This window comes from Schistocerca serialis, chromosome 2 (genome assembly GCF_023864345.2).
Source record: "Schistocerca serialis cubense isolate TAMUIC-IGC-003099 chromosome 2, iqSchSeri2.2, whole genome shotgun sequence".
In the NCBI taxonomy this organism is placed as follows: domain Eukaryota; kingdom Metazoa; phylum Arthropoda; class Insecta; order Orthoptera; family Acrididae; genus Schistocerca; species Schistocerca serialis.
The window spans coordinates 424,707,061-424,731,455 of record NC_064639.1 but is presented as its reverse complement, the minus strand read 5'-3'; the positions used below and the strand labels follow the sequence as shown (position 1 = coordinate 424,731,455).

Here is a 24,395-nt window from a genome sequence, read left to right as displayed (position 1 = left end):
CCATTTCCCAAAATCATGATGATCAATATGTAAAGTCAGTCAGTTAGTTCTGTATAGTTTAAAAGCTGCTTTTGCTAACCAGTAATTCTACCAAGTGCTTTATTTAAATTTGGTCCATAACTACCCAGCATGATTAAATCTCTAATGAGCAACTGACTATCAACAGTTTGCATGATATTCTTTGAAATTTATTTTGCTGTAGCATGAGACATCAGGTAAATGTTCGAGTGACAAACTGTAAGTTCTTCACTGATAAGTCACCAGTTCCTGTAATATCAAACTTATTTTTTATTTCTCTTTTTATTAATTCAGCATATACGAAAGTGTAAGGACCTAATTTTTGTTGGCCATCTAACAACAGTCCATTGAAACATGGCCCTATGGTATCCAATATCAAATAGGATAATTTTGATGCAGATAATGACATTTTTCCAGAAATGGTGCTATCGGGGAACACTGCCATGAGTAGTTCCTTCGAGTTGTCAACAGACTTAAAGCTAAAGTTATTGCACATCACTTTCATGGTCCAAAGAAGTTCAACTTTTGTTGCATTACCCCTATTGGACCAGCAGGCCGTTATTAACAAGCTGACTTCCTGTCATTACATCCTCAGTATTCTTTTTATGCATTGCCATTTCAGAACGATTGAAGAGCCCCTGCACACCAGCAGCAGATCACCATGATCTGTTGAAAGGTGACAGATCATTTCATAGATCTTACTTGTCTGGGAATGGCCATCTTTATGGATCGCATGTGAGTCATGCTTGCAATATGGCTGTGTGGATGATTAACAGTGATTTGTGGCAATACGGCTGCGACTCCTTTCTCTAGTTATTAAGCATGGTTGTGCAGCTATGTTTCATTTTGCCTACACTGAATAAGAGCTTTACATTAGAATTTACAGTTATTCAGAGACCGTGAAATATTCTCCAGAGTTAATTGGAGACTGGAGTAGCCATTTATGATGAGAAGTAACACGTAACTCTCCAATTTTGCAGTGACAAGCATTTTTAAGCTTGTGCTATAGAAGTAGAATTGATGGGAAGTTTGTAGTAGTAGTATTGATAAAATGGGCTCTATCTGATGTTTATGAGTTATTTATGAAGTAATTGCATGATTATTAAGACTTTTAATGTATAAACAGAATGACAACCCATTATATCCCCATCATACACTTGCTCTTCTCAGGCATATTTGTTTTCAGAAGCTCTTTGTCAACAACTGAAATATTTCTTTTATGTTTTACTGTTAGTTTGAAAGTCCATTGTTGAAACTGACAGCAGGAGTGGAGATCAGGATTGTTTATTTCCTGGTGGAAAGCATTTGTTCTAGTGCTATTGAATCTGCTGCTTCTTGTCATGGACAGGTGGTAAGTAATTATAAAATTATGAGGTGCAGGTTCATATTTTCGCTCATATTATTACAGATTAGTACTTTGAATACTTAACTACAATATATAAGCACAAATTGGAAAATAGTACTTTATCTGCTTTGTTGTGGTACTGGCTTATATCTTTATGTACGAAATATCATACGGTGGTCAGTAAGGGGCCATTCTCTCGCAGTTGGTCTGATTTATTTCAGATATAATTTGGAAAAGAAGAGGGATTTCCTGTTCTTGACAGAAGAAGATAATGAAACTTTGTCTGACATATTTGATACATGTCAGGAGCCTGAATTTGTACTTCTTCCATCAAATGATGGTGAGGACACTGGTAAAGATGATGCAGGTAGTCATGCAGAAGGACAACCTGCCACTGTTCCCGGTTTAGAGAGAAGGCTCTGGGACAAACTAGAGAGATAAGATCAGTAAATACTGATGGCCTTGTTGAAAATGTTACATCTTTATCCACTCAAGAGGAAAATCCCTACTGTTCCAAATCATGATCGCGGCCCCGAGTTAGGAAAGCAAGACACTGGATACAAGAAAGACTAGATCTTCACAAAAATTTGAGCCATTTTCTGAGCCTACATCTGATATTTTAGAACATCTCTGCACATCAAACCACAATAGATCTCTTTCGTAAAGTTTTTGATGCTGATTTGGTTGAGATTCTGACGAGAGAGACAGTAAAATATGCTGCTCAAAAGTTACTTCTTCACAAAATACAAATATGTCATAATGGCATCTGTAAACACGTCGCTATTTTGCTTTTATCTGGATATTGTAAGGTCATGCATAGACCTACGTACTGGGAGATCAGACCTGACACAATGTCGTCGTTTCGAATTCTATCTCCAGAAACACTTGACAAAATTCATAGTTGCTTCCATGTCAATAATAATGACAGCATTGAAAAAGAAGTTTATCAGGTTCAGCCATTAATTTCACATGTAAATAAGAAATTTCAAGACATCACAGAGCCTCTAGTGTGAAACTTCTCCTTGGATGAGGCCATGGAACCTTATTATGGCCACCACTTTGTGAAGCAGTTTGTAAGAGGCAAGCCAATTCGCTATGGTTTCAAATGGTGGTGTTTAGCTACATCTAATGGATATCTCATGAAATTTGTCATTTGTTCTTTATTATTACAATGTCTTACTTTATTCATGTAATACAGTACGGTTATTTTGCTGACTCTATTATATGAATTTGCCATGCATACTTGATGTATAAATAAATAATGTAACCTTAAAATATAAATAAAATGAACATTAAAATACCTGGAAATTATCATTGTACCTTTTCTTCATTTATTCGTGTAATAAATGTTTATCATAAAAAATTCAACATATTACTTGTGTAATGGCCCATCGTATAGTATCACACCTCCTCAATAATTTTACCCTTTACTGCCCATCGTATGATATATCATCAGTTAAAATGTTATGAATTTAAGGCCATCATCATAAATTAACATTCATTATGTGATTATTAACCCCTGTGAGTAGGGATATAATGGGTTAAGAGGATACTGTAATTTAAATGTTCAGAGCAAATATATTACACAGCTATACTTGGGTCCCTTGTCACTTCATATAATCTGAGTCTCCCTCAAACATGTCACTATCGCAAATGAGTTATGTGAATCCTTGCTGCAGAACTATAAGACTACAGTAATGAATAAAAAAGAATTGAGAACTTTTTAGCACACTGGGAATATGTACGTAACCTCCTTGGTGTCCAGTGGATATTGTAATATATTCTGTAAAGTAACCTACAGTTCCCAAGGCAAGCATTTCAAAACTAGTTCAGTAAGTTATACTTCTCATAATTTCAAATTAATTTTTTCAAGTATTCATGGGGATACAGAAATCAACTGCAACTGCCACTAAACACAGCAGTTCGTTTTCCATAGCAGAATTTCTCAACCCAGTGGCATTCGTAATACCGATTGAAATTGGTGTGTCAAGGTGAGTGACCAATCGTAGGCAATATTGCATGCAACAGGTCACTGAAATCCATCACTCGTGTGGAGCCCATAAAGGGATTTCTTGGGAACTGTAGTTTACTTTACAAATTTTATTATATTTTTCACTGGTGCCAACTGGGATGTGTACACCTTTCCAGCATGCCAATACAATTTGTTTTACATTTATTAGTCCTCAGTTTCCTTTTTACTCATTAGTCTTATAGTCTCACTGCAAGTACTTACACAATTTACTCAATGTGTCTATGGAGATATCAACAGCGACGCTACTGATTACCGAACTCTTGTTATAAATTGTATGAGAGAATTTGATTATATTAAATGACAAAGGACTTGAGTGTAACTGTGTATTAGATCTGACCTAAACGTCCTCTTAATATTATGGGAGGTACATATGGCATTCTGTTTAGAAGTTAAAAACTTAAATAATGTGTAATAATTACATGAATCACTCAAGACCATAAGATGGAGCCCACTGTATTGCACCATTACTATGACCTTTCATCAATTCTATTTGTATACCCCAAGCATCAAAATGTTAATCACTGCAAAATCTGAGGTGTATTTTGTATTACTTCTAAATATAAATGGCAAATTCAGTTTCCACATCACTTCTTGGAGTAGTTGATGGTCCCTCGATAACTATAAATGTTAATGTAAATTTCTTCCTTAACTTAGGCATGCCAAAACTAAACAAAACTGCACAAACACACATAATAAACAGAGAAACAAGTCACAGCCATGTGCCATGTTGCCACACACTGCTGCTAACTACCCAGGAAGCCATATTGTGTGTATGAGTCACAAGCAATCCATCAGATTGCCTGAGATTTCAATGGGAACCGTGATCAGCAACTGATGGCTGCGATTTGCACATGCATGTGTGATATATGAAGTGATCAGATCTCTGTGATCTGTCAGTCTTTTGGGGGCTCTTAAGAAACTGAAGTCCACACTTTTCTTGAAATATTTACACAGCACACTACATTTGGAATCAGAAATATCACACCAGGCCCAAAGAAAATGCCCATTGTACTCCTTAACCTTCAACTTTACTTCAATAAAAGAGGTTAGATTCTTTAGCATTTTATGCTTCATGTAAAAGCTAAGAATAAACATGCTAAAACATTTGTTTCTCATGCTAAAAACAATGAGTATTGTGTTTTGACTTCAAAGTTTATAGAAAACATTAATTACTTCACTCTTTTTAACACCACAAATGCATACAATTTATGCATATGGAAGGCTGTGAATATGTATTTCTGTAATTGCTATGCAATTGTCACGTAACTGTTCAACCATTCTCTCTCTCTCTCTCTCTCTCTCTCTCTCTCTCTGTGTGTGTGTGTGTGTGTGTGTGTGTGTGTGTGTGTGTGTGTGTGTGTGTGTGTGTGTGTGGGGGGGGGGGGGGGGGGCAACCAAAACAAATCTAACAGTAACTGCGGGCTCATGGTGACACCATGTGCAAGAGTGCTAATGTGTCTGGCATACAGATTTACACAGTATGTTCAACAGTCACAACGTTTTGTTAGCTGTAAATGATGTTGCCCTCTAATAATAATAATAATAATAATAATAATAATGGGTACTACACATACTTTTAAATTACAGGAAATGCAAAATTAAAATGTAAAAATGAAACCATATATGTAGCAATCAGAAAACAGAACATGCCAGATTAGCCTATATAAAATGCAGGAATGAGTATAAAAAAGCCATCGTGGAAGCCAAAAAAACACATAATTTCAATACCATTGATAATTCTACAAATAAGTGCAAAGCTGCATGGAAATTAATAAATGGTGTTGCTAAAGATGTAAGAAGCAAAAAAATTAATATAAGTCCCCAAAAATTCAATGATTTCTTTATTAAATCTGTTGAAAATGTAGGAAATACTATAATCAAACCTGAGATCAATTCATCAGAGTTACTTTCTAAAAATGTTTGCAGAGCACCAACAGACACAGGTACGTTTAAGTTCTCCGAGGTCTCACCTAGTCATGTCCTAAGCATTGTAAAACGGATGAAATCTTCAGACAGTGTAGATATATACGACATATCCTGTAATTTACTAAAGAAAGTAATAGACTATATTGTGTACCCTGTACCCCTTAACATTCTGTATAAATAAATGCATATCTGAAGGATATTTTCCCGAAGAACTCAAAGTGGCTAGGGTAATTCCAATATATAAAAAGGGAGATATGGACTCGCCTTGCAGTTACAGACCAATCACCATAGTCCCAGCTTTTTCTAAAATACTGGAATGTGTAATTTACCAACAGCTATCTGTCTATTTTGAAAAATTAGGAATAATTAGTGAATCTCAGTATGGTTTTAGGAAAAAGTTGTCTACTGTGGATGCTATAGACTTTGTAGTCAAATACTTACATCAAGTGTTTGAGGATAAGGGCTATGCTCAACTCTCATTTTGTGATCCAAGCAAAGCTTTTGACTGTGTAAAGCATAAGCCACTCCTAGAAAAACTGGAATTCTATGGCATTAGACATAACAGCCTTAAATTAACAAAATCATATCTTCAGAATCGTAAGCAAGTTGTTTGTGTAGGGAGAGAAATGTCGAGTATAGAGCAAGTCAAGGTAGGTGTTCCGCAGGGATCTGTGCTGGGCCCCTTTTTGTTCCTGATAATGATAAATGATCTGCTGTCATTTATCAAGTCCACCACTGTGTTGTATGCAGATGATACAACATTTCTTCATGCTAGTGAGGATTTCAATAGCCTTAAAACTTGTGCAGCAAAGACAATTGACCAAGCATCCTATTGGTTCAAGGCAAATGGATTCCTGCTGAATGAAAACAAAACACAGCAGATGGTCTGTAGTCTTAGAGACAAGCTTCTGTCAGACGATCCAAGTTATGTCAAATTTTTGGGGGTATACATTGATGATAAATTATCTTGGGGTCAACATGTACAATATACACTCCTGGAAATGGAAAAAAGAACACATTGACACCGGTGTGTCAGACCCACCATACTTGCTCCGGACACTGCGAGAGGGCTGTACAAGCAATGATCACACGCAGGGCACAGCGGAAACACCAGGAACCGCGGTGTTGGCCGTCGAATAGCGCTAGCTGCGCAGCATTTGTGCACCGCTGCCGTCAGTGTCAGCCAGTTTGCCGTGGCATACGGAGCTCCATCGCAGTCTTTAACACTGGTAGCATGCCGCGACAGTGTGGACGTGAACCGTATGTGCAGTTGACGGACTTTGAGCGAGGGCGTATAGTGGGCATGCGGGAGGCCGGGTGGACGTACCGCCGAATTGCTCAACACGTGGGGCGTGAGGTCTCCACAGTACATCGATGTTGTCGCCAGTGGTTGGCGGAAGGTGCACGTGCCCGTCGACCTGGGACCGGACCGCAGCGACGCACGGATGCACGCCAAGACCGTAGGACCCTACGCAGTGCCGTAGGGGACCGCACCGCCACTTCCCAGCAAATTAGGGACACTGTTGCTCCTGGGGTGTCGGCGAGGACCATTCGCAACCGTCTCCATGAAGCTGGGCTACGGTCCCGCACACCGTTAGGCCGTCTTCCGCTCACACCCCAACATCGTGCAGCCCGCCTCCAGTGGTGTCGCGACAGGTGTGAATGGAGGGACGAATGGAGACGTGTCGTCTTCAGCGATGAGAGTCGCTTCTGCCTTGGTGCCAATGATGGTCGTATGCGTGTTTGGCGCCGTGCAGGTGAGCGCCACAATCAGGACTGCATACGACCGAGGCACACAGGGCCAACACCCGGCATCATGGTGTGGGGAGCGAACTCCTACACTGGCCGTATACCACTGGTGATCGTCGAGGGGACACTGAATAGTGCACGGTACATCCAAACCGTCATCGAACCCATCGTTCTACCATTCCTAGACCGGCAAGGGAACTTGCTGTTCCAACAGGACAATGCACGTCCGCATGTATCCCGTGCCACCCAACGTGCTCTAGAAGGTGTAAGTCAACTACCCTGGCCAGCAAGATCTCTGGATCTGTCCCCCATTGAGCATGTTTGGGACTGGATGAAGCGTCGTCTCACGTGGTCTGCACGTCCAGCACGAACGCTGGTCCAACTGAGGCGCCAGGTGGAAATGGCATGGCAAGCCGTTCCACAGGACTACATCCAGCATCTCTACGATCGTCTCCATGGGAGAATAGCAGCCTGCATTGCTGCGAAAGGTGGATATACACTGTACTAGTGCCGACATTGTGCATGCTCTGTTGCCTGTGTCTATGTGCCTGTGGTTCTGTCAGTGTGATCATGTGATGTATCTGACCCCAGGAATGTGTCAATAAAGTTTCCCCTTCCTGGGACAATGAATTCACGGTGTTCTTATTTCAATTTCCAGGAGTGTATTAGTGGTAAATTGTCTAGAGTTATTTACCTGTTAAGGCGACTTATGGATTGTGTTCCTGAAAAATATGTTAGAACATCCTATTTTTCATTCTTTCAGAGTATAATAACATATGGAATTATTTTGTGGGGGAACTCTAGCTGTGTACATGACATATTAATACTGCAAAAAAAGCTATTAGGATAATTACTGGTTCTGCATATAAGGCACACTGTAAACCATTGTTCTGTGAACAGAAAATCATGACTGTTATAAACTTGTACATATACTATGTTGTAATTTATACGAAGAAGGAATTACCAGAAACGAAAACCAGAGAAAATGTACACAGCCACAATACAAGAAGGAATAGGTGCCTCTATATTCCTTACCACAGGTTGTCAAAGTCACTCAACAGCTACGAAATCATGAGGTACAAATTATTTAATAAACTTCCTCAATCTGTTCAAGAATTACCTGAACAATTATTCAAACAAACAATTCATGACTGGCTAGTCGTCCACCCATTCTATGACATAAGAGAATTTATCAACTGTAATATAATACTATAATGTTAACAAGAAACCTGTTGTTTCTTTCAAACTTGTATCTTAGTATGTATATGACGTTGTCTATTGCTGTAATGGCCGAATGACAATAAAATTATTATTATTATTATTATTATTATCATTATTTTTTAAGCTAAGAATAAAAATACCAAAAAAGTAGGAAGAGTAGAGGATATAAAGGAAAGTACCAGTATTACTACTATATTAGTGAAATTAGAAGAAATATAATGTCCACCTGAAGGCAATTGCACTTGGGTCAACCCATCTGGATGGCCGACATTATTTTCAAAAAAATTGGGTCCAAAAGGTAAGCAATTAAACTGGCAAAGCCCGAAGATGATATTGAACACCAAGAAATTCTGAGAAGCTGTGTCCAATAGCAACCACAAGTACAAGTCACGCAAGTTGATGCACTAAAAATACTTGCCCCTGGCAACTTTGCCAACAACTCCTCTGAGGGTGCATTTTTCCAGCTTGCAACAAAGCTCATTTCCCAGAAGATGGCTCAAAACTGCCTACAGATTTCATAAATGTTCCTCGTGCTAAGAGTCCATTACGGGGATGCCATCTAGATAGTTTGTACAATATGGAATCTCCTAAACCAACAGCTCCAAATCATTGATGAATTCCCAGCACAGATAAGATTCCAAAAGGCGAATGCCAAAACAGAATGTTCAGTATCAAGAAATTCCGAGAAGGTACATCCAATGGCAACTGCAAATATGTGTTGTGCAAGCTAATGTGTGAAAAATACTTGCCCCGAACAACTTCGCCTGCAACTCATCCAGACACGAAATTGGATACAAGTCTGCAATACATTGCACATTGACTGACTTTAAAATCACCACCCAGGGGCAAGGCACCAGGTGGTTTCTGAATCACCACCAAAGGCCCACTGACTCGATGAAACAGGGAAAACGATGCAGAGATGCTGCGAATGCTGCAGCTCAGCCTTGATTTTATTGTACATGGTGAAGAGAATAGGGTGGGGGTGACAAAATTTGTGTATCACTGACAGCTTAAGTGAGACATGTGCCTCAAAATTTTCTGCCCAAAACAAGGCATTCTTAAGAAGCTGGTTATACAACCATAGTAAAAAGTCCTAATCTGGAAATAGAACCGACTGAAACACTAAATGTGCTTTTCCAACTATCTGGAAGCCAAAATCAGAAGAGGTACGTAACCCAAAAATATTTTGCGCAAGCCATGCATTTATCACTAACAATTTAAGCTGCCATTCCACATCATGTTAAGGTGCCAAGGAGAATTGCCCCATCAAAGAAATACACTGTTTAGTGTAAGACACAGCATGATGTAGTGGCCACTGCAACACAGATTAGCCCAATGCTATCTGAGTTAAACAGACTGACTATTGCTCCCGTGTCTACCTGAAATGAAATCAGTTGACCATCCATTACCAGCAACAGCAGAATACACTGGGGTGAAGCTTTCAGTGTGTCAGAGACATCCACCAAGTTCACTGAAAGCACTGTTGACCATCCCGTGACTTGCCGATGGTCACAAACTGTTGCCAAATGACCTGTTTTGTGGCAGACCCCACACATGGTCGCTGCCGAAGGAGAACAACACAAAGAATCTAAACAACGTCATGAGCAGGGATTACAACAGTTCAGTTGACACATTCCAGCAAAGCCTAGTAAGAGCAGTGAATGGCAGCATCATGTTGTCACTGCACTTGACTTATGAACGGCATCAACACATGGCTCAGTGAACGGCAAGGCTGCCTGGCTCATCCAATGGGACACTGGGGGCTGTTTACCATGTGGGTGTAATCCACCCCCCCCCCCCCCCCCCCTGTCAGTTGTCTGAAAGTATACCCCTTACTGCTGTCGTAAGTTAATGCCATTCAGCAGTCTTAGCAACTTCCGCTAAATATAGTTTGCACAAGGCCAATGCTCTAGTTTGGACCTGGGTGTCGGGTGTTAATTGGATGATCACATCTCTAATTAGTGATCGACATATGAGGTAGCACAATGGGACACTCAAACCAACACTTGTGCAAGAGACCTTGCTGGTTGGCGATTCACATCGCATACAACTGCCCAGGGTACTTGTGGTGCTTGTTAAACTGTAACCATTTGGCCAACACATGGGTTTGATGGCAAAAATACTGCATCAACTATTAACTTGATGAACTTAAGTTTCACAGGGTACATAGTGTGGTGTCACCGCCAGACACCACACTTGCTAGGTGGTAGCCTTTAAATCGGCCGCGGTTCATTAGTATACGTCGGAGCAGCGTGTCGCCACTGACAGTGATTGCAGACCGAGCGCCACCACATGGCAGGTCTAGAGAGACGTCCTAGCACTCGCCCCAGTTGTACAGCCGACGTTCATAGCAATGGTTCACTGACAAATTACGCTCTCATTTGCCGAGACGATAGTTAGCGTAGCCTTCAGCTACGTCATTTGCTACGACCTAGCAAGGCGCCGTATTCAATTGATGTTTATCTTGTGAAGCATGTACATTCAAGAGAGATGTTCTACAATTATGGATTAAAGTTAAGTATTACAGCAACTGCGTCTGTTTTTCTAAGTTCTCATTTCCTTGTAATGTTCCAGACCTCACGCCAGCCTGCGCGAGCTTAAACGCGTGCCTTTCGGCTTCCTACAAACCCCGTGAATTGGCTCCTGCCAATTCACAACACATAGATAGCTTCAAATCCTGTACAACTCCATATAATTCCACACTGCTGGACAATAACAAGGCAGCATTATCAACTAGATCAATGATAAGCATTTGGCATAGGTAATTTTCCCAGCTTCCTGTAGCCTCACTGAAACCAGCAAACAACAGATGTAGAAACGACCTCTGCCAGCACCTGGACTGGTGTCAAAATGAGTACAGAGAAATTCTGTTTGAGCAGTTCCTGCACCTGCTGTTGTCGTGTTGGAACATGTGTAAGAATGTCCACCATCACCACTTTAGTATCTGTACATGGTGTGACAATGCTGCAAACCATCAGTGTTGACTTGAATGTAAATTTTACAAATGGGCAGTGGCTTGACAAGAAGCTGGGAGCTGAACCCTGCAAGAGAGAACAAAACTATGTGGGAGCAGAGTCTGAACACCACATAGAGACGAAGCACGGAGATAAAAACAAACATGAAGAAATCTCATTAGTATGCAGAAAACAGGGCATGATGTGAGGTGAGGGACTGCTCTAGAGTAGTTGAAGCCAGTGAAAGAACTGCCGGGTCAGACCTATTGCTGTGAGCAGCTAAACACCTGAGTCAGTGGCCCTGCACGTTCCATGCTTTGTGTGTACCCTCCATGAAAGTGTTCTGCACTATGCCGGTCTGTTAAACATGCCAGCTCACTGCATCAGACAATGTCCGCTGGTGGGGATACTAAAACAAGCTTTCCAATATTTATTTTTTATATGTTTGTGTAGTTGGAGAGATGAAAATAATGACATTCTAGAAAGAAATCCACAAGAAACCCTTTGAGATATAATGAGAGGAAGGACCTGGAGATGGTGCTTCAATAGTGAAGATTGAATCTTGAGGGGAAAGTAACATAAAAAGAAACAAATGATTATTTTTTTTTACTAAACAGCAGCTCCAGTTGCATAAAGTGTGTATAATCAGAATGATGACAGTCTGCCACACAGGGTGCTGTGAATTAAAATACCCTTTTATTTTGTGATCACCAGTACTGTGCAGCTTCAGCTTTGTAGCCATTTCAAGTAAGTCTGAAATACATACCAATGTGACATAGTTAAAATACACAAATCAGAACAACCATTGGCTGTCCAGTTGACTGAACAAGTAATGACAGATCTGTATTTTAACTGTATATACCTTGTACATATTTCAGACTCGCTCAAAAATGGCTACAGAGTTTGAACTGTGCTGAGTAGTGGTGATCATTGATACTTTAATCTGATCCATTACAGCCAGTGCAGCAGATTATTATAATTCACAATATTTGCTCTGCATGTGGAGCCTATTGCAGCTGAAATACTGTATACATTCACATTATTCATTTTGTTCCCTAGGCCATTATTATATGTTGAACCCGGAGAAAGTTCGTCAAGATAAACACTAAAGCTGTAGTTACACCAGTGTGACTTCCTGTGTTCACTAGGCACATGCAGTCATAGCATGAAGAACAAGGAGGCACACAACCTGTTGCAAAGTTGTGCATGCCTCTGAACTGTGCACATGGGACTCAGGAGTTTCCCCATATCAGATGAGGAGACATGGGCCTCTAATCGCGAGCAGAACAAGCACAGCCACATGGCTGCTAGCCACAAGGTGCACAGTTGTAAACACACCTTTACATAGCAAAACTGTATCATCAACAACAAAAAATGGAAATCACAGACGGACATAGACATAAATACTTAAAATTGGATTCAGTTTATCAGTTTTTCGAAATACCCACCATCTACTGCAATACATATTTGCAGTTGCTGGTACAAAGACCTCTGGACAGACGGAAAAATTCCTTTGATATCATTGCATATGCTGCAACAATGCAATGTTTCAAATCCCCTTTGAGTTGTCTGAACTTGTGAATTTACTTCATCTTTGAGTTTATCACAGTGAAGAAAGGCCATCAAACCATGTGAACATGCAGACCATCTGATAATGTGCTGAGTTTGCTATACAGTGACCAGGAAATAGTTGACTGAAAGAGAAGTGAGCCAGGCACCCATCATGCTGGTACCACATAGATCTATGTATTTCAAGTAGTACTTCCTGTATGAGAGCTGGTACACCCATCAGGGTGACCCAATAACCCATATTCCTTACATTCAGCATTCCCACGATTTGGAAAGGTAGTTTCATGAGAGTTGATAATTCTTTGAAGAAAGAGTCTATCATCCTGATGTCGCATCAGGACTGAGTGGCAGACTCACTCGTCCTCTCTACATAGCGTTGTAGTGTCCTTCCAGTAGCAATTTTTTTTGCTCAGTTGCTGAGTTGTAATTGCTGTTTAACACCATCTCTGGCAATATCACTGTGCATGCATATTAGGAGTTCTCTTCATGTTTCTTTTGCTGTCTTCACAGGAAGTAGAAGATCTAGTATCTCTTGGTTCGTGCAAGGCATTTATTTTTTCCAGGACTCAACAGTCATGAATGGTACAGACAGAATGAAATCTTCATTTCCTCTGTGCCCCTTCTGTACTGATATTGCCAAGGGTACAATACTGTTCCTCCTCATCTGACATTACATATTTCTTTATTGGTTGTGAAATCCAATTTCCATGTAACAAAGCAATCAGTTTCATGTTCATAATAGGTAAAAGTTCTAAATATTGTAATTTCTCTGAAACTCCTAATTGGATTTTGAAGAATGGAACCTGTTGAATTAGTTTCTTTTAGAACAATGGTCCTCGCAGCAGAACTTATTACAGTTCCATTTGATAACATGAAGTTCACAGTAATATCTTTACAATTATATAACTACAAAAATAGACTATATACCATTTAGTGAGGACTTGGGGAAGTCCTCACTAAATGGTATATAGTCCATTTTCGTAGTTATATACCGGGTGAAAGCAGAATTAGCACATATGAAAAAGCAGTCCTGGAAATATTTGAGGTGAGAATCTTAGCCGAATCACCCTAATATACAGGGTGAGTCAGGAGGAGAGGTACATGCATTGAGGGATGATAGTATTAGTGAATCTGAACAAAAAACATCATATGGATGTATTCCCTATTCCGAATGGCTTCTGAGATAGAACACATTTAATATCACTTTTGTACATTTTTCTTGAATAACTCGAAATCTGCATGCTCCAGCAGAAATGTGTCACAGTACAAAATTAAACTATATTAAATTTCCTACAAAAAAGGGCTTATTAATTTTTTTCTCTAGAACTAATGGTGTGTGTGAAGAGAGCACGAGAATGTTGAAACTTGCTCAATGCACATGAACTGTAGCTTATGTAGTTTTCATATGCCAGTTTGAGGTAGAAAATTGAGAGGACAATTTGATATGGGAAACTTATGGTCTATCAAGCTGGGAAACTACCTCAAATTGGCCTACAAAAACTATGTAAGCTACAGCACATGCACGTCGAGCAAGTTTTTCAACGTTCTCGCACTCTCTTCACACAAACCATTAGTTCTAGAGAAAAAAATGAACAGGACCTTTTTTGTAGGAAATTTAATATAGTTTAATTTTGCACTGCAACACATTTTTATTGAAGGGTGCAGTTTTCGAGTTATTCAAGAAAAACATGCAAAACTGATATTAAATGTGATCTATCTCAGAAACCATTCAGAAAGGGTTATATGTCCATATGAAGTTTTTGTTGAGAATCACTAATACTATCACCCCTCAAAGCATGTACCTTTCCTCCTGACTCATCGTGTATAACATAGCGCACATAAATAGGTGGAAAGATCAGTACTGTTGAATACACGATTGCCGAACAATCACTGGACACAGTCATGTCCACAAAATACCTATGACAGATTCACTGGAATAATCCTTAGAAACTGTAGACTACCCACAAAGCAGGTAGCTTACACAACCCTTAAACTTGTGCTATAAAAACAAAGTAGCATCTTAAAAAATGCATTAAGTTCACGAAGTATAATTATGAATAATGTTTGTAATTTATTTGCATGAAACATGTAATTATATGCATAGCAATTGGTAGTACAATACAATAGTATACAATCTAATTTTACTTTATAACAGTAAATGTAGTTCAAATTATTTGACATAATAATACTTTAGATTTTAGTTTCTACAGTTGGCTATAGAAGCACTGCTCAATGAGCCACGATTTTAGATGTTTTTTGAATGTCTCTCCAGTTATTACCTTCAGTTCATTTGGCAGTGCATTGAAGTATTTTGCTCCATTAATATATGGACTCTCTGCAGGTGTTTTTTTTTTTTTTTTTTTTTTTGTTTTTTTTTTTTTTTTTTCAGTTTTCTGTGTATCATACGGTAATATTGTACTTGTCTAGCATTGTGATCATGAATTTATGCATTACAACATGTGTATTTCTTATTTTCTACAGTTAATACTATTGCTTCAAACCATATACATAGAATAGATGGTCAGAATTTTAAATTCTATAAACAATCCCTTACAAGATGTGCTAGCATCTTTTTTGCCTAATATTCTCAAGGCTCTTTTCTGGAGTTTAAATACTTGGTCTACATGAATTGTGGAAGCCCCACCCCACAATGAAAGACCATATGCTAGAAATGGATGTATTGAACCAAAATACATCATCCTCATTGTTTGGGTATTGACATATGGAGCTATTTTTCTTATAACATATAGGCTAGATGATAGCCTTGCACGTACATTGTCAATTTGTTGTGTCCATAGTGGTTTGCTATCTATGCATATACCTAGGAATTTACACACTCACTGCAGATTTTCTCTAAAATATTACTATTTTGAGAAATGTTGCGTAACTTGTCGTAATTGAAATGTATATCCACAGAAATATATAAAACCTGCACACCAGGAATCATGTTAGGAGCCAGAGTGACCAGGACACACTGGTGGAACAGAAGTTATTTCTTAGCTTGTATCTGTGTGATCGATTAATTCTATGATTTCAGGTGTTCAGTCAGGTGGTTGATTCCATTAGAGGTTGGGGAAGTTGGACTAAATGACAGACAAGCACAAATAAAACCCCAACAACTATGTTTTAAAACCAAATGGTGATACTGTGATATACATAGAAACATTTTTTAAAAAAGTAACACTGATATGAAAGTAGAACACATTATGCATTTATATTTTTTGTCTATGTTTAAGGGTGACTCACTCCAGGTAGTAAAAAATGGTAAGATTGTCACTTATCGTTGAGCCACTGGATCTTTCTTTGATTGGATGATATGCATAAGTAAATTTCTCAGATATGTCTTTCATTTCTATTTCGTTATGTTATTTGCACTAGTTTTTATTCTTTCTGCCATTTTGTCTGATGTAACATGCTATACATGGAGTTGCATTGGATTTGGGATGTGGGCAGAAAAGATCAAACAAGTGGGAAAGGCATGATATTGATTTAATTATTAACTGTCACTTCCACAATTTGTTCAATATGAACACCGGAACATGGACAAGATGCTGCATCTCTAAAATGGCATGATCAACAGTTCCTTGAAGGAGTTCCAGCAGAGTCTGACCAACCTGTTCCTGTACTGGTCTTCAGACCAGGTAGTGACCGAGTGTGTCCCTGGTAAATGTTCTTTTTAGATATTCACAGAGTCAAAAGTCAACAAGGATTCAGATCAACTAATTTTGCAGGCCTTGCATCTGGCAAACCTCTGGAGACAACACATTAATGGGAGGTGGTGTTAAGCAGATCTGTGAGTGACATGAGGTGTTGCCTCATCTTGCACAAAAACAGTGGTTTCCACACAGTTGAACTCTTCAGATGCATGAATCAAATGATATAGAAGGAGGCCTTGACAGCGTGCAGACATCGTGGTACACCTGACAAGCTCTCTAGGTGTCTTCTCTCCAATGAAGAATGGACTGAGAATAAAGGTTGTTGTGAATCCACAGTGCACAGTCTCACATGATGAGTATAGTGGCACTTGTGCACAACAGAAAGTTTAACAGTACCCCAAATTCAGCAGTTCTGTGTCCTCACTGCACCCTTTTGTGTAAAATATGCCTCATCACTCTACAGAATACTTCCCAGCCAACTTCGATCTCTGTCAGATCTGAAGAGAGAATTCAGAACATTGCTGCATATCATGAGGTTTCAGTTGCTGCACCATGTGGATGCTGCACAGGTACCAGTGTAATACAGACTGCAGAACTTGCCATACTGTTGATTATGGGATGAACAATTCTTGTTACACTACATGAGCAATGGAACCTCTTTATTAACTTCCCCCAGGATAGGATGCCTTGCTCTTCCAGGTGCCACACAAAGCTCACCTGTGTTTGTGAATATTGTCGTCATCGTCGTCGTCATCTTTAAACCATTGCTTTATTATCAACTTAACTGTGACAAGAAGCACACCGATAATATACTTGAACATTACTGGACTGCTTTTCCTGCTCAGCTGCATTAACTTACATTTTTCGACATTTAGAGCAAGCTGCCATTCATCACAGAAAATAGAAATTCTGTCCAAATCATCCTGCATGCCCCTACATCCGCACAATGACACTTTTGTATACACTACAGTGTCATCCTTACGTCCAAGAAGCATGTTATATAAAATTATAATTATTCTTCACAAGAAGAGAGACATACAAGACAAAAAGAAGTCCATCACTCTCCATTCCACAGTTCGCAAGTTGTCCACAAACTTAATCGACAACTGCTTAAAAAATACATTTTAAACAGGCAAATAAATGTAACTCACTACTTGTGATTAACAAATGAAATTACAGATTAGAACAGCAGCTATCAGGTGGTATAATGTGGACCAAGTTTCTTAGATTTAGAGAAATTTTTTCAATCAATTCTGACAATATCTTTATCAAAAACCCCTGGGAAATAAGGCAGAAAATCAGTATGCTATTATACGAAGGAAACATATATTGAAGAGCCAAAGAAACTGCTAAATCTGCCTAATATCATGTAGGACCCCCAGGAACATACAGAAGTGCCACAAGCATGGACTTGACTAATGTCTGAAGAAATTCTGGAGAGAACTGACACCATTAATCCTGCAGGGCTGTCCGTAAATCTGTAAGAGTACGAGGGGGTGGAGATTTCTTCTGAACAGCATGTTGCAAGGCATCCCAGATATGCTCAATAATGTTCATGTCTGGGGAGTTTGGTGACCAGCAGAAGTGTTTAAATTCACAAGGGTGTTCCTGGAGCCACTCTGTAGCAATTCTGGACATATGGGGTGTCGCATTGTCCTCCTGGAATTTTCCACATCCATCAGAATGCACAATGGACACGAATGGATGTAGGTGATCAGACAGGATGTTCATGTACATGTCACCTGTCAAAGTCTTATCTAGATGTATCAGGAGTCCCATATCACTCCAACTGAACACACCCCACACCATTCCATAGCCTCCACCAGCTTATAACAGCCCCCTGCTGACATGCAGGGTCAATGGATTCATGAGGTTGTCTCCATAGCTGTACATATCCATCTGCTTGATACAATCTGAAATGAGACCTGCCTGAATGGGCAGCATGTTTCCAGTCATCAACAGTCCAATGTCAGTGTTGATGGATTCCAGACAAGGCATAAAGCTTTGTGTCATGCAGTCATCAAGGGTACACTAGCGGGACTTTGGCTCCAAAAGCCCATATTGATTATGTTTCATTGAATGATTTGCACACTAGTACTTTTTTATGGCCCAGCATTCAAATCTGCAGCAATTTGTGGAAGGGTCGCACTTCAGTCGTGTTGAAATTCTCTGCAGTTGTCATTGGTCCTATTCTTGCAGGGTCTTTTTCCGGCTGCAGCGAAGTCGGAGATTTGATGTTTTACTGGATTCCTGATATTCACAGTATACTCCTGGAATGGTCACACTGGGAAATCCCCACTTCATCACTACCTTGGAGATGCTGTGTCCCATCGCTCGTGCGCCAACTATAGCACCACATTCAGACTCATTTAAATCTTGATAACCTGCTATTGTAGCAGCCATAACCAATCTGACAACTGCACTAGACACTGTTGTGTTATATAGGTGTTGCCGACTCAGTGCCATATTCTGCCTGTTTACATCTTTGTATTTGAATATGGATGCCTACCAGTTTCTGTGGCACTTCAGTGTATTTAAATGCTACAGCTTGCATCAAACATCATGTAGACAGGGAGAAATAAAGAATTTAGAAAAGAAGTCAGGCAAGGATATACCACCTCTCCAACATTATTCTCAGCAGTTCTACAAAGGTTTCTGCTCCTTAAACTGGGAAAACAAAGAAGTAGCACTGTTGAATGGAACATCTGATAAACTTTTGGCTTGCAAATGACACTGTACTGTTAGTCTCCAGTGAACATACAGTCAACTACAAGTGAAATAATGTGACAGAGCAAAGCCTGAAAGTAGGCCTTTAAATCAGTTATACCACAATTATAACAAACTGTTCAAAAAATGTTATAGACTGTGATTAGAAGGAACTGAGGAATTTCACCAGGGAACAGAATAATCTAACAAAGATATGACCAAATGGCTCTTGGCATCAAATATACAATCCATCTGCTTAACAACCACTTTCTGAAAGTAACTGATAAACTTAGTGGAGCCAGTTCAAAAGAAAAAGCACTTTTGTTTATGCAACAGTCAGCACCAAAAGCTTTTAGTGATTTTGAGCTCACTCCAACTTAAGTGAAATCAGAAAGTAATTAACTTTCTTAAAAGCAAAAATTCTAATTTCAATCAAAATATTAAAAGCATATTTTAATGTCACTCTTGCATTCAACCATATACAGAATGAGCACAAAGTCTTTCCCAAATTATAAAAATGTATAACAGAATAGCCGTTTGACATAATAAGCTATATTTGGTGTCATTACATAGGTTAGTGTTGCTAGTTGTTGTGACCAATAGATGGTGCTAGTGCTGCACAACACTGACGTGGTCTGTTAGGTCACATTAGTTGCTGGAAAAATGGCATCGAAGCAGGAGAAAGCACAATGTGTGCTTTGGGTTCACAAGACAAAATCACCCATCAGTGTTCAGTGTGATTTTTGGCCTCCTTATGGATGCAGCCCTCCTGACGTTAAATCAATAAAGCGCTGGTGTGCAAAGTTTAACGAAATAGGCAGCGCTGAAGATTGTCCTCGAAGTGGCAGGCCTCGTGTGAGTGATGCAACTGTTGATCATGTTCAGCAATTGTTTCAACGGGGTCTGTCTAAATCAACTCGTCAAGCATCATGTGAACTTCAAATACCGCAAGCAAGTGTGGTGGAGATTCATCATGAAAGGCTTAGGTTGCATGCTTACAAAGTGAAAGTTGTGCAGGCCTTTCAACCAAGTGATTTGCTGACACATGCTGAATTTGCAACTGAGATTCTCAACAGGATTGATGGCGCAACGATCATCTAAATTGCATATGCTTTACCGATGAATTCACCTTTCATGTCAGTGGAATGGTAAATAGGCATAATGTCTGTAAATGGGGTTCAGAGTGTCCACATGCTACTGTACATTTACAGCGAGACAGCGAAAAAGTAAATTTTTGGTGCAGCCTCCTGCATAGCAAGGTTTTTGGACCAGTTTTCTTCATGAAAAATCCATTACCACTAACATTTACTTAGACGTTTTGCAACAGTTCATAGCCCCAAAGTTAGAACAATATCAACCATGGATAATTTTCCAGCAAGATGGAGCACTCTGCTCTTTGCTATCAAAACTTGAACTGCAAATCACATTTTATGGTTGTCCTCAAACACTTGAGTTCAGCAGCATTTACTTTATGTGTAATTGCTGACTGGCAATAAAAACATTAGAAAATTAGCTTACTTTGAATACTTCCATTCTTTTACAGCATGTAGAAAATAAATATAGGGGAAATTCTATGTACCAAGATAAAGAATTAATTACACTGTAACATGCTGTAATGATAATATCTGGTGTCCAGCCTTTAACTCCATGTAGGCAAATTTTTAAAAATTTAGCATGCTAACAACAGCCTCACAATACATTTACTCTCATATTAAATTTGTTGTGAACAGTCAGGCACTACTTGAACAGCAATAACAGCACACTAGCAATAACAGGAACAAAAATACCATCCACTATTCACCATTTAAGCTTACTTTTGGACAGAAATAATGAAGTATGTAACCGTAAGAGTATTTGAGACCGGCCGCGGTGGCCGTGCAGTTCTAGGCGCTTCAGTCCAGAACCGCGAGACTGCTACGGTCGCAGGTTCGAATCCTGCGTCGGGCATGGATGCATGTGATGTCCTTAGGTTAGTTAGGTTTAAGTAGTTCTAAGTTCTAGGGGACTGATGACCTCAGAAGTTAAGTCCCATAGTGCTCAGAGCCATTTAAAGTATTTGACCACCTTCAATATGATTTAAAAATACTGGCAGATAATGAAGATTTTACAGAGAAATTTAAAATTTTTATGCTTTAAAACTACTCCTGCTCCATACATGAATTTCTGAACTGATGGTATGTATGTGGTTGGGTTGCATTTATAAAATTTAGTTATAGATTAAGCTTAAACAAACAGTCTAGTTATGTAAATGAAAGTCAAGCAGCCATGTTTCCTCAGAGGAACATGTGTTAATCTGCGAATCTAGTAACATGTTCCACATTGTGGCGAACTGTCGAGAATAGAACATGCAAATAAACTAAAGTAAACCTGCATTCTCTGTGCAGTTCAATAGAACATGCCGTGTGTTCAACCAAGAAATGGACAATGCAGCTTGTGTACACTGGCAGTCCGTTAACATACCTTAGAAGTTATTTCAAGCTTGTGGACGTTTCCATTTTAGAACAACAAGTGTTGCCAGAAGTTGTGTGCTGAATTGGCGCACACCACAGTAATGCCATTTGAACATTCAGCCATTATCATGAGAGAGAAAACAGAGAACATCTTCCTCACAGTGGCCATGTATGTACATTAACACCAACTGATGACAAGTACCTCATACAGGGTGACAATATTGAACTATTTGAAATAAAATTGTTTTAACTTCTGTCTGGTTTGTATTAAGATGTTCAAACTGCATGGGTGGTCATGAGGCACAATGGGAATCAATATGTACATTGTTATTTGGTTTAGCGACAAACCCCACTTTCATTTGGATGGGTTTGTCAATAAGCAAAATTGGTGCATTTTGCGATCTCTTCATTCTCGGTGAGTGACTATGTGGTGTGCAATGTCCAGTCACGGAGTAATCAGTGCAATATTCCTTGACGGCATGGTGACTTCTGAGCAGTATGTGAAGGTTTTGGAAAATGATTTCATCCCAGTCATCCGAAGTGACCCTGTTTTTGACAAGACATGTTTCATGCAAGATGGAGCTTGACCCAAAACATGAGAGTTTTTGATGTCCTGGAGGAACACTTTTGGGACCGTATCCTAGGTCTTGGGTACTCAGAGGCCACCAGCATGGCCTCAGTTGGCCCCCATATTCTCCAGATCTGAACACATGCAACTCCTTTTTGTGGGGCTGTACAAAGACAAGGCGTACAGTGATAACCCAAAAATCATTGCTGAGCTGAAAACAGCCATTCAGGAGGTCATCGACAGGATCAATGTTCCACCACTTCAGCAGGTCATGCAGAATTTCGCTATTCATCTGCACTGAGGTGGCGCAGTGGTTAGACACTGGACTCGCATTCGGGAGGACGACGGTTCAATCCCGCGTCCGGCCATCCTGATTTAGGTTTTCCGTGATTTCCCTAAATCGCTCCAGGCAAATGCCGGGATGGTTCCTTTGAAAGGGCACAGCCGACTTCCTTCCCCGTCCTCCTCTAATCCGATGAGACCGATGACCTCGCTGTCTGGTGTCCTTCCCCCAAACAACCCAACCCAACTCATCTGCACCACATTATCACCAATGATGGCAGGTATATCAAACATGTCATAATCTAAATCCAAATATCTATAGTGACCTTTACATGTTGAATAAAGTGTGTGCATGCCATGGTTTGTAATTAATTTGCCTTTTTTTTTTTTTAAGTATACCTTTTTGGACTGCTGTGTTGACTCAGACAGTATGCAACACTCCCCAGACAATCAATTTGGCATCTAGATTTTATTATAATAAAACAAAAACCCTTCAACTCTGTGGTTTACTACGAAAGTGTGCAAGGGAAGACATGGATCACTGGTGTCAGGTTCTCTTCGTTGATGAATCTAGGATGTGTGTGATGGCTGTAGAAGAGTGTGAAGGTGGACCTTTACTAATCCATGTGTCAGGTATGTAGCACCATAGGTTCAGCAGGGAGACAGGTCAGTCATGGTTTTGGCCAGGGTCATGTAAGGATGTCGAAAGCCCCTCATTGTTATTAAGGGTAATTTGAGGACTGTGCACTGTAAGGACAGATCATCCAACCTATGTCCAGCACTACATCATCATTTTGGCCAAGAGTTCATCTTTCAAAGAGTTAAGGCCAGATGTCTAATCTAAATCCATCTCATAAATGCCTTCCTCCAGGAGGCAAGAATCAACTGAATGAAATGGCCCAACATGAACACCATTGAACATGCTTGTGATTAGTTGAAACTTGCTGTATGTTGTTGCACAAACCTTCTTACGCACTGAATGACCTCAAGAGCACCACCATCCAATATCAGGATAGGTGTTGGCAGCGATGTCTAGACAACCTTGTAAAGAACATGCCAGCAAGTAGATTTTGATTGTGCACTTTTGGTTAAGTCTGCCTTTATTTTGTTGGCAGTGTTGTTTCTATTTCATAATCAAATTATTTTTAGGCTCATAAGGTTTATTTTTTGATGCCTTGAATCCAAGCCAACACACACAAGATTCTAATTCATGCATTTGTTGGAAACTCTTAGTGCCTTCTAATTTTGAGTTTCAGACTTTTCTCGCTATTCTCTGTTTGTTGTATAATGTGTTAGTTGCATGGTACTAAAACTTCCTAAGAAAAAAACCTGTAATTTGTAATTCAAACTGTTATGTCATTAAAGGGGTGGCAAGTTATTTATTCTATATATTATAGCACAAATAAAATATTTGTAAGTAATAAAAAAACTGTACCTGGTATGTCACCATCCTCAGCAAGCTTCAATATTAGATCAACTGTCTCCTGAGGAATGTTACCATCCATTAATATCATGCAACTCTCTCTGAGTTTCTGTTCACTCTTCAGTATCTGAAAATAAACACAATGTAACATATTTGTTGAGAATAATATATAGATGTCAAGTTGTTTTAAGAGTATTAAAAAAATGAGTTAGCTAAGAAAATTAAATTGTAAATCGTGAGGTTGGATTCCACTGGTAACAATGTGTTTAACAACAGCAACATTAATATTGCAATCAAGAAAAATGGCAACCTTGGTCACAAGAGGTTTGAAATCATTTATTACAGTAAATCAGTTTCATCTTTGGTGCAACTTATGTAACAAAATCATATATTCCAACTTCAACTCTTTGCCTTCTAAAGGAAAGGGCAAAATCTGCAGATGAATTAGCTGCTGCCCTCGTGTCTGAATATAAAACAATCCTCCAAAATGTTGTGT

General features: G+C 39.4%; 1 protein-coding gene across 1 annotated transcript in view; it reads right to left on the bottom strand.

Annotated features, from left to right (window-relative positions):
- Positions 1-24,395, bottom strand: part of LOC126456035 (uncharacterized) — a 329,352-nt gene that overhangs the window by 190,908 nt on the left and 114,049 nt on the right. The window contains exon 5 of the mRNA XM_050091791.1: positions 23,912-24,026. Coding sequence (XP_049947748.1) covers positions 23,912-24,026 — 115 coding nt within the window. The remainder of the gene's footprint in view (positions 1-23,911; positions 24,027-24,395) is intronic.